General features: G+C 48.2%; 1 protein-coding gene across 3 annotated transcripts in view; it reads right to left on the bottom strand.

The window, feature by feature from the left end:
- wnk4a (WNK lysine deficient protein kinase 4a) overlaps positions 1–12,500 on the bottom strand; it is a 60,402-nt gene that overhangs the window by 47,394 nt on the left and 508 nt on the right. For all 3 annotated transcript variants that reach the window (XM_042703150.1, XM_031560953.2, XM_031560954.2), the window contains one exon: positions 11,881–12,500. This exon is cut by the window's right edge. In XM_042703150.1, the coding sequence (XP_042559084.1) occupies positions 11,881–12,474 (594 nt within the window). In that variant the 5' untranslated portion in view covers positions 12,475–12,500. The remainder of the gene's footprint in view (positions 1–11,880) is intronic.

Raw genomic sequence — 12,500 nt, 5'->3', positions numbered from 1 at the left:
ACAACCATGTCCCCCTCAGCGTCCGAGAGAGCGCCTGCGGTCTCCAGAGAAGCACGTACGGCCGCCGCAGAGATCTTTATGGGGTGTGAGGAGTTGGATTGAGACGTTTGAGGCCTAATAAAAACCTCCTGGATGAAAGGCCACGATATAAACACACGGATAAAACTCCTAGGTAAGATGGCCGATAGACAGCACTCAGGACAAACATCATCTCCATATGTGGGTTAACAGACTTGTGAATTATTCCCAACATTATTCTCAGTTGTTCCTAGGTGTGTCCTAGAAAGCCTTCAAACTCCAGCCATTTTAACTCTCCTGTCAACAGCTACAATCAGCACCCAGCTGTAATCGTCATGGGAACACAATGGACATAATGTATCAAGTTCTTATGATGAGTGTTAGAAGAGTATAAGAATAGCAAGTGTAAGAGAATAGTATAATCACAGACACAGTGCTCTGCCGATGAATGCAAGGAGTTGAAATATCAATAGGCTCATTCATCTAAATGAAATATTTAATAAGAGGGGAAAAATTGACTTTATTTCTCAGTGTTCTATTTGGCGCTGGTGCGTGTGGTTTTTTTGATTGCCCTGGGGCTGGGCATTTGTACGGTCATAAAGACGACTCAGGGAATATCTCCTGCCAGCGCTAAGCTCAAATGTGGGTAACTGTATATTGGTCTAATTGTCTGATATTATAATAGCCTGCTCACGGAGACAAGGCGCTGCTCCACACAGCCTCGGAGGATTCGATGGAATTCCTTTTCCCTTATTCTCTCTCTCTCTCTCTCTCTCTCTTTCTCTTTCTTTAGTCCTATTCTCTCTCTCTCTCTCTCTCTTTCTTTAGTCATATTCTATCTGTCTTTCTTTAGCTCTCTCCTTCCTTTAATGTTTCTCTTCATTACCATCACCCAGGTCTCTCTCTACCATCTCTCTCTCTCTCTCTCTCTCTCTGTCTCTCTCTCTTTCTCTATCCATCTCTCTTTCTCTCTCTATCCATCTCTCTTTCTCCCCCCAGGTTGAGCAGATCTCCACAGGAGAAGCACAGTCCCAAACCTTTGATTAGAGGCACACAGATAATCTCCCTACATTAGTTTAGCTTTCCTCTTCCATTCCCTCATCTACTCTTCCCTTCCCCCTTGGCCCGACTCACACACACACACACACACACACTCACCAGGAGGCCTGACTGAACACACACACACACACACACACACAGACACACACACACAGACACAGACACAGACACAGACACAGACACAGACACACACACACACACACACACACACACACAGACACACACACACACACACACACACACACACACACACACACACACACACACACACACACAGACACACACACTCACCAGGAGGCCTGACTGAACACACACACACACCCACTGCCACCCACTCATCAGGAGGCCTGACTGAACACACACACACACACACACACGCACACACACACACCCACTCACCAGGAGGCCTGACTGAATACACACACACACACACACACACACACACACACACACACACACACACACACTGCCACCCACACACCAGGAGGCCTGACTGAACACACACACACACAGCAGCCACACAGCCAGAAACATGTCAGACATTTCAGCTATGATACAGAGCAGGGATTAATGTTCACTTAACAACATTCCTGTTCTAGTTTTAGTTTAATTTCAATTTAATATATGTGTATTTATACATATGTTCCTGCTTTACAAACTTGTTATTCCATTCTATTCATTGCATCTTGTTATTTCTCTGCCACGTGTTTTTTTTTTCTCAAACTAGATTTTTAAAAAGAAAGGATTCCATTGCACAACTTCTAGAACGTTCTGGAGCCAGTTTGACAGTAGAGTAATGCCAAGAGAATTGTCATTCTAATTTCCATTTCAATTTCCAATATGTCACCTCCATTTAAGATCCAGTTTGACATGCCAGTGTCATGTCTTCTTCCGGAAAACATGGAAGACACTGATAACAGATATGGAGACCTCTCATAACAGCAGCTGTTGACATTGGGGGGCATTCTTTACAGCTGGCTCTATTCCACAATCTGTCATGCATCCCATAATAGAACAGTAGTGGTTATGGTTACCGTAACAATTATCCAGCAGGGGATGCCACATACAGGAAACCCTAAGTCTGAGATCAAATCCAATTCGATTTAATTACCAGTAATCTGAGATGTTTTATGTGTAATTTTCCATGCTATGGAATAATGTACAATTAATAACAAAGACATCCCATTTATAAACTCCATCTTCAGCGCATGGATCATTCTGTAACCCTGTGTTGTCAGTGAACATTCAGTTGGGTCTGTTTATCAGATGACAGTGCTTTGGTGAGGTCACCATATACTTTGTGACTCGACACACACCAACGCCACACTGGGAGAGGTGGTGTGCATCCATGGTATTGCAAAATGCTTTATAATCTGCTTATGACAGAAGGCATCAGCGCAGACACACAAACACAGCAGTACACACACACACACACACACACACACACACACACACACACACACACACACAGCAGTACAAACAACACCTTAGGTTTCGGGGGTGGGTGAGGGTGAGACCCCTCTCCCTTCCGTCAGCAACACACACACACACACACACACACACACACACAGACAAATCTCTTTTCCTCTGAAAAGAAAAGTAGGTCCATCAGGCAGCTGCTGATAAGAGTCCATTTAGTACAACAGGGGTAGGCTCACGTGTGTGTGTGTGTGTGTGCGTGTGTGCGCGTGTGTATGTTTGTAAGTGCGTGCATGCTTCCTTACGTGCTTGCATGCACGTGCGTGCGTGTGTGTGTGTGTGTGTGTGGCTGTGTGTGTGTGCGTGCGTGTGTTTGTTTGTGCTTGTGTGTGCGTGTGTGTGTGTGTGCATGTGTGTGTTTGTGTGTGCGTGTGTGTGTGTGTGTTGTGTGTGTGTGTGCGTGCGTGTGTGTGTGTGTAGCTGTGTGGGCATGTATGTATATGTTGGCAATGGCAAAAACTGATATGAGGACCTTAAATAACACTGTGCATAAATAACCTGTACACCAAAGGAAGTGAGAGAAAGAGAGACAGAGCAGCAGAAAGGGAGGTGAACAGGGGAGGGGAGAAAAAGGAAAAAAGATTTTTTTTCCCCTCAAAAATATTTGCCATTCTGAGCGGGAGGGCATATGTGGCTCTAATTGCAGGAAGATCAGTAAACCTTCCTACTTAGCGTAGTCATGGCAATTACGCTATACTTAAACCCTAGTTACGTTACGGAACGTGGTGTACCCTCACTCTCAATCTAAATGCATGGCTGGTATAGCCTCGAGGGGGGCCTCGACGCAAGGGCAAGGGTTTATCAACACAGACCAGCAGGCCCCTCACAGCTTACGGCAACCCAGAGCAGACAAACAGAGCGGTGAGCTTTGTAATCTCGGACGGCGGTGCGGTGCGGTGAGTTTGCTTGTAGTGAGAGGCAGAAACAAACCCCTGGTTCAGCTGGAGGAGAGAAAAAATAAACTTGGGGGGTAGAGAGGAGAGAGCAGCTTGAAGAGCGATTCCTATCTTCTGTTGGGTTCATTTAACAACATCAATAAAGTGGCGTTTGGAGGCGCTGCTGAGAGACTGCTCTGAGCTCTGATCTGTATCTTCTGCTGTGGTAGTTTATCACTGCCAGCACAGTGAAGCTCTCCGGCATCACTGTGTCTACCCTAGGAACCCCAAGAGTGGGCTAACCCTGTCGTTCTATAGAATAAGTTCACAATGTGTACACTTGGTGATCCCAATAGTGAGTTAACCCTGTTGTTCTATAGAATAAGTTCACAATGTGTACACTTGGGGAACCCAATAGTGAGTTAACCCTGTTGTTCTATAGAATACGTTTACAATGTGTACACTTGGTGATCCCAATAGTGGACTAACCCTGTTGTTCTATAGTAAGAGGCAAGCGGGTGGAATTTGACCCTGTGTCTTCTCATCAGCTGTAACCCTGGTCTTGGCGCTTACAGTAAAGCTGCCATGTTGCATCCAATAGCACGACGCCTCATGGGGAAACGATAAACAACACGTAGAGAGAGAGAATAAACATCTGCACTGCCCACCACACCGGCTGGAGAACAGAGTGTAACTGGCACCCAATGCACGTCACGCTGGGGCAACTGCGGCCTGTGTCGTCAGACGGTGAGGGTGTAAACTGCGGCCTGGGTCGTCAGACGGTGAGGGTGTAAACTGCGGCCTGGGTCGTCAGACGGTGAGGGTGTAAACTGCGGCCTGTGTCGTCAGACGGTGAGGGTGTAAACTGCGGCCTGTGTCGTCAGACGGTGAGGGTGTGTGTGTGTGTGTGTGTGAGGGTGTAAACACACACAGAGAGTGCGTTAGGCGTCGGGGTAGGGTAGGAACAATAAAGCGTTTGTGCCTCACTGAATGCGCAATCGCTTTCTTATGTTGCTCACTGCGCTGCAGAAGCTAATAAGGAACACACTTCCAAGTGTCATTAAAACACACACACACATACACACACACCACACACACACACGTGAACACACACACACACACACACACACACGGCAGTGTTTATATGAATGCTAACTTGCCTTAGGCAGGCGGCGGCTGCACCAGAATGTCTTAGTATGTGTTAAATGGTAAGAAATGCCCTCTGGCGTCAACATCAAACTGGCAACATCTCATCACCACTGGAGGGCCGAAACACTAATTATACGAACGGCAAGCTTAAGGCGTGTGAAGCTCCGTTAGTCCTTCAGCAGCGGGAAGCAAAGGACTCTTATCGACGAGCATACTGATGGTTTGTGTTGTTTCATGTTTCTGACTATCATTTCTCAGTCTCATCCCATCACTAGACTTCTGTAATAGTATACATTTATACATTTCTATAGTTTATATGTCCACGATGAAAATATGATATAAATATAATGAAAATATGATATATCTGATGAAAATAAGCACTTTGTTTTGCACTTCCTAAAGGCAAAGACGACAAATTAACCTCTTAACACAATCCATGTTTGCCATCATAGTGACCAGCAGGGGAGCAGCTTGAGGATCTGGATCAAGGTGAGGTGGCTTGAGGATCTGGATCAAGGTGAGGTGAGGCTTGAGGATCTGGATCAAGGTGAGGTGAGGCTTGAGGATCCGTTTGCTTCTTTGGGATTTAATTCCCCAGGTCTTGATTTCCGGAAATTAGCTAACTAAGATCTAGATGCGACAACTTACGAAGCAGACAGAGGGGGGACACGTCCTTGTCCTTTATCTCCCTCCCTCTCTCTCTCCCTCCCTCTCCATCTCTCTCCCCCTCTCTCTCCCCCTATCTCACTCCCTCTCTCAGCACTGTTAATTAACATGAGCCTGAGTGATCTCTGCTTAAGGCTTTAAGGAGGAACCAGACACCGCTGGCAGCCGCCTCATGATTTTACCATGAACGGGAGGACAGGGGATACAGGGACAGCTCGCCAAGTAGCTGCCTTACAAAAACACCCAAAACAACTCAAACACCAACAATAACAATAACAACGACAACAACTAAAATGACAACAACATAACAGTGCCCCACCAGCCCCCCCTGCCACAAGGTGCACCTCCAAAGCACAGAGAGTCCAGCATGTGTCGGTGGTGTAAAGGGGACTACAGGGCAACAGAGTGGAAAATTCCACAGGAAGGTACTGGGCAGAGATCTGTGAGTGTGTGTGTGTGTGTGTGTGTGTGTGTGTGTGTGTGTGTGTTTCTGCTACTGCCCTGAACTTTACAGGGGAGAATGTCCACAAACAACCCTCGGACCCACCAACACCAAACACCAGGTCTGAAAGAACATGCGTGTACACACCCACACATGCACACACACACACACACACACACACACACACACACACACACACACACACCAAATACATTCCTGAGAGAACATTGCTGTATACAGGTGACAAGGACCCAAAAGACAGGGAACTCACCAATGCTGCACACACACACACACACACACACACACACACACACACACACACACACACACACACACACACACACACACACACACACTTGGCCAAACTCGTGCATAGACCCACATCTACCCATCCACCAACTCCCCCCTCCCTCCACCCACCCACACACCACACACACACACACACACACAGAAGTATAGGGCCATTGGAAAAGTACTGCTGCACTTAGCACATCAAAGGCTAACAGTTGGTGTAAACAGGTCTGCAGACAGACACAGTAGCAGCACAGGTGCAGCTAGCTCTGGGGTGTTGACATGATCAGGCAGGCCAATTAGACGTCCTCACTCACGACACTGCAGAACAATACTGACTCGTGTGGGAAACAAACAGCCATCATACAGCCACCACCCGCACACACGCACATGCACACATACACACAGACACACAGACACACACACACACACACACACACACACACTCACTCACATGCGCGCGAACACACCCCCATAACCACTGTTCAGCCCAGCAATCAGTGATCACTTAGAACACGAGGCCTTTCCATGCGTGTTCATGTACATGCATTTTACATTCAGTCATTTAGCAGACGCTTTTATCCAAAGCGACTTACATATGTGCGACTAACAATGTATACACATTTTTTACATTTACACTGATGGCACACTGCACATCAGGAGCAATTAGGGGTTCAGTGTCTTGCTCAAGGACGCTTCGACAGGGAATCGAACTAGCAACCTTCTGATTACTAAACGACTTCTCTACCACGGTACCACTGTCGCCCCCTTTACATGCATGTTCATGTACATGCACGAGGCCTTTCCGTGCATGTTCCTCATCCCCTACTGTTTGCGCTCAAAAACAAAAGCTCTGGTGATTGCACACAGGCCTGGCTCTGTACGTGGGAAACAAAGTGGATCGGACTGAGCCATAAACAATTCCAGACAATCAACACAGTGCTTCAGGAGCACGGAAGGGAGGGGTGTAATTTGATTGGCTGTTCAATAACCTTTTGCAAACCGAATTGCGGATAGCAACTTTAAAAGTGGGACTGTTCTGGCTCCGATTTGGCTCAGGTTTGGCTCAGATCTAGCTCAGATTAGGCTCAGATTGGGCTCAGATCTATCAGTTGTCTGGGTTACATAACTGTGTGGCTCTCCTCCTCCCCCAGAGGCTCTGCTGAAATTGGCATTCGCCACAGGAGGGGGTGTGGAGCTGGGGGGGGGGGGGGGTATGGAGCTGGGTGACAGGAGGGTATTTATTCACTTTCATAGAAGCTGCCGGCGCCCGGGGCAATCATAGCGCTATCAAGAGAAAACATGTCGAGAACCGACTGCCCTTGTGCAAATACACATGCTTCGACGACAGTAGATTAGATTAGATTAGATCTAGATTACTTGATTTATAAACTGGAGGGTAGGACTGTCACGCCCTCGTCATTGAACAAAAAAGTTAGATTTTTTTGACCTACACATCTTCAAAGAGAAGGGAAGAGAAAAGGACAAGTGATGAGAGAGGAGAGGAGGATAGATATGGAGAGAGGAGAGGAGAGGAGAGGAGAGGAGGATAGATGGGGAGAGGTGAGAGGAGAGAGGAGAGGCCAGCTGCGAGTGGAGCAGAGGAGAGAGGAGAGAGGAGAGAGGAGAGGAGAGGAGGATAGATGGGGAGAGGAGAGAGGAGAGAGGAGAGAGGAGAGGAGGATAGATGGGGAGAGAGAGAGAGAGGAGAGGAGAGGAGAGGAGAGGAGGATAGATGGAGAGAGGAGAGGAGGATAGATGGGGAGAGGAGAGAGGAGAGGAGAGGAGGATAGATGGGAAGAGGAGAGAGGAGAGGAGAGGAGAGGAGAGGAGAGGAGAGAGGAGAGTGAGCGAGGGACTGTCCTTGTGGCACCCCTGTGGGTACCTGCCACCTGACTGGCATGGCTTGAGCTGATGCCAGAGCCCTCTCTCCTCAGGTGACTTGGAGTGGAGGAGGAGTGGAGAAATCTCACTGATTAAAATACCTGGCCTCCCCCCCCTCTCCCTCTTCTCTCTCTCTCCCTCTCTCTCTCTCTCTCTCTCTCTCTCTTTCTTTCTTTCTTTCTTGTGCTCTCTATCCCTATTTCTCTCTTACTCTCAATTGAAATTAAAATTAAAATAGTCCTCATTGCCACGACTGTACAGACGCCATATTGGCCAAGCAGACCGTATACATAATGTAGAAGCAGATGGCAACAAAAGTCTCTCTACACCCCGATCCCCAGCTCTTTCTCTCTCGTCCTCATTCTCTAACTCAGTCTCCCTGACGATCACCAGCAGAAATGAATCTTCCAATAAAGTAATTAAGTGATGTGTGTGTCTCTCTCTTTCTCACTCTTTCTGTTCCTCTGTACGTGTGTGTGTGTGTGTGCCTCTCTCTCTCTCACGCTGATGACACAGAGGCTCAATAGACAGCCTGCTGTGTGTGTGTGTGTGTGTGTGTGTGTGTGTGTGTGTGTGTGTGTGTGTGTGTGTGTGTGTGTGTGTGTGTGTGTGTGTGTGTGTGTGTGTGGGTGTGTGTGGGTGTGTGTGTGTGTGTTTGGCTCACAATCGTGCTGATGTCATCTTCCCACAATCCCGTTAGAGAAGATTACCCCACTGTCATGGCTGCCACCAGCACTGCTCAAGACTTGTTTTGAAAGTCAGGAAGTCGTCCACTGACCTTTAAGTTTGCTTAGGCGGCCCCGTAACCTTCAGACGACCTTCACTCGGCCGGCGACCAAAACCGGGCAGCTAGGGAGGCTGTACTGCGGCTTTCAAAGCCTCTCAAATATGACTGTCTGTCTGCTGTGTCAAACTTGGTCAGTTCTGTGCTTCTTTAGGCAGGACACACATGGAGTTCTGTCTCATACATGGCCAACCTTTTTTCATTGTTCCTGTGCTTTCAGCTTACACTCTGGAGAACTATATCACTGCGTAGGAATAGGCCTTACAGGTGGAGAACTATATCACTGCGTAGGAATAGGCCTTACAGATGGAGAACTATATCACTGCGTAGGAATAGGCCTTACAGGTGGAGAACTATATCACTGCGTAGGAATAGGCCTTACAGATGGAGAACTATATCACTGCGTAGGAATAGGCCTTACAGATGGAGAACTATATCACTGCGTAGGAATAGGCCTTACAGATGGAGAACTATATCACTGCGTAGGAATAGGCCTTACAGATGGAGAACTATATCACTGCGTAGGAATAGGCCTTACAGATGGAGAACTATATCACTGCGTAGGAATAGGCCTTACAGATGGAGAACTATATCACTGCGTAGGAATAGGCCTTACAGATGGAGAACTATATCCCTGCGTAGGAATAGACCTTACACATGGAGAACTATATCACTGCGTAGGAATAGGCCTTACAGATAGAGAACTATATCACTGCGTAGGAATAGGCCTCATACTCTGGAGAACTATATCACTGCACTTACAGGTGGAGTTCTGGGAAGGAGGATTAAGACATCCAGAATAGCAGCTCTAATTCAAACTCCTTTGCCAATACTGGCACAGGACCACATGGCTTTACCCACAGAGACGCCAAGTCTGGGCAGGAGCGGGCACAAATCGGGCACCCTACCACCCCAGGTGAGAGCCGGAGCTGGCCGGAGCTAGGTGCCTTGCAGCTAAGCAGATTAGCGGCGTTAGCATGTGTCGATGCTCTGTTTTTAGAGAGGTCAGCGGGGGGGGGGGGGTGGAGGGTGGGGAGGCTCGTCTAACACATCTGCTGGGGACCTGACTGACGCCTGGGTCAGGTGGGAACGTCCGACTTTGGGCCCTACAGCCAAAAAACGCAAACACTCTCAGGACGATTTAACGAATAAAAAAGGCAAAAAAGGTCTCTTGACTCCTGAGAGTTCAGTAGTCAACAACAAAAGCCTTAACACACTCCAACTGTATTAACCAACAAGGAACTTTCAATAGACAAGTCTCTGCCTGTCAATCATTTTGTACCATGTGACCCCAAAGGGAGGAGAATGGCAGACAAAAATGCTAAAATCACCAGCAGAAACTGTGCTGCTCCTTAGCGAAAATAACACACTGCTAGGGGAATCATCGTCGCCCCAAACATTTCTTCATTGTAAACAAACTTAGACCTGCAGGTAGTGTGTGTGTGTGCGTGTGTGTGTGTGTGTGTGTGTGTGTGTGCGTGTGCGTGTGCGTGTGTGCGTGTGCGCGTGTGCGCGTGTGTGTGTGTGTGTGTGTGTGTGTGTGCGTGTGTGTGTGTGTAGTGCTTCCCCTACATGTGGATTATTAACCATGATGTCCATAAAGAAAACACACTAATGCACATATGTGCACCCACACGATCATCCTCTTTGACCTGTGACCCCTGACACTCGCCAGTCAAAGTGCAGCAGGTCTGGCGTGTGCGTAAGCGAGAGGCCCCTGACCCTCACAGGCCCAACAGCAGCCGCCACCGACAGCCTGGCAGACTCTACTTAAGCTCTCAGTTAAGACTCCCTACACGACAGACTGCTAGAGACAGATAGAGAGAGAGAGAGAGAGAGAGATGGAGATAGAGAGGGAGAGAGGGGGGAGGGGAAGGGAGAGAGAGAGAGAGAGAGGGGGAGAGAGAGGGGAAGAGGTAGACAGAGAGAGAGGGATAGAAAGAGAGAGAGGGGGGAGGGGAAGGGAGAGAGAGAGAGAGAGGGGGAGAGAGAGGGGAAGAGGTAGACAGAGAGAGAGGGATAGAAAGAGAGAGAGAGGGAGAGAGGGGGGAGGGGAAGGGAGAGAGAGAGAGAGAGGGGGAGAGAGAGGGGAAGAGGTAGACAGAGAGAGAGGGATAGAAAGAGAGGGAGGGGGGTAGGAAAAATAAAGAGAGGGAGGGAGGGGAACAGGATAGAAAACAGAAAAGAGGAGCGAGAAAGAAAGAAAGAGAGAAAGAAAGAAAGAGAGAGAGGAATGAGAAGGAGATAGAGAGAGAGAGGGATGTAGGGAGGGTGATGGGTGGTGGGGTTAGGTGAAGGGTGAGACAACAGGGCAGGGAATCCACTTCACTTAACTGATCTAATCCCCAAGTTTACACAACTCAGCCAAGGTGAGCGCAGGTTTCAGAGCAAGATCTAGCGTGTGTATGTGTGTGTTTGGTGTGTGTGTGTGTGTGTTGTGTGTGTGTGTGTGTGTGTGTGTGTGTGTGTGTGTGTGTTTGTGTGTGTTCAGAGGCTGCTATCACACACTTGCTTTAGATCTCGTTTGCAACAGCTTCAGCTCAAGCCTCATATTCTTTGGGGAAACTGCCAAGATTCCATGTGGAAACACATACATCGGTCCTGAACTCCCCTCACGTGAATGTGCTGCTTTATACCCATGCGTGTAAGGATGGGGGCTAGTGTCAATACGAGAGTAGCGTGTGAGGTTTAGGTATGAAGGTGTGTGTGTGTGTGTGTGTGCGTGAGGATCATATCACTAGCTATACATCTTCTCTGTACTCAAGGTCAACCTGAGACGTGGGTTAAGAGGTGGTTTCTGAAGGACTTCGCCACAGTCATATGGGACATGCAGTTTGCGTGTGTCTGTGTGTGAGAGACCACCTGCTGAAACTCCCGTCTGTCTGAGCATGGAGTGAGTGTGTGATTTAGACGTTCATGACAGCGAACAACGCACCGTGTCAAGGCCATTCATAATTCTATTTCCTTTCTCCCAAGAGCACGCACACATACACACACACGCACGCGCGCTCACAGACTTGTAAATAAACTATTTTCAATCAATGCATTTTAGGAAACATTTCAAAAAGCATTGCTAGAATTATGATCACGGCTTTAGTATGCGCTTTGTGTAATTCACAAAAAGTCGTGCCTTTTACATATCAGTAGTGTCTTTGCGATGTATATATGCAAGTTGAATCAGTTTCGCACATGTAATAATTTAAATCAACTACATAAAAAAAATGTTGCCGTACCTGCAGTTCGCACCACGCCACCTCCACCGTCGTTTCTGTGTCCAGTCCCTTGTAGACCGTCTTGAACGAACCCCTGCCGATCTCGATGTTGAATTTCAGGTAGCGTCCATCGGGTGAGGTGGCCACGGCTTTGGTCTCCATGTCCTCTTTTTCGTCCAGCTCCCACTTGCTCTCCACCACCCGACGGGGAACTGGCGGGCTCTTCACCGCTTCGTTTTCTGAGTCTGAGTTCGGTGCCCGCGCGACCGGAGTGGGTCCCGCGACCTCCCATTTCTCCGGGGGAGATGCAGTGGTCTCGGTACTACCGTCTCGACTGGAGATGGGAGATGGAGACGGCGGAGTGTCGTCCTTCCTCTCGAGCGAGCTTCTCTCTGCTAATATGTTTTCGGCTGACCAGGACAACGCCTGGGAGAGTGCCCCACTGTAAATTTGGGGTTCGATATCAACGCTGATTTTGTGAAGCACGTACGAGTTCCTTCTGGCGCTGAGAGAGTGCGTGCGTAACATGGGCACCCGTGCTGCGAAGTCTTCGTCCAAATCAACAGGTAATGTTGGGAAACCACGGGCAGCGAATTCTACTTCAGCGTGCGACATTGTTAACGATGGTCTTTTTCTTTTGT

This window comes from Clupea harengus, chromosome 23, assembly GCF_900700415.2.
Source record: "Clupea harengus chromosome 23, Ch_v2.0.2, whole genome shotgun sequence".
NCBI lineage: Eukaryota > Metazoa > Chordata > Actinopteri > Clupeiformes > Clupeidae > Clupea > Clupea harengus.
Note: the sequence above shows the minus strand (reverse complement) of the source record. Positions and strands in the feature narration are given on the sequence as shown.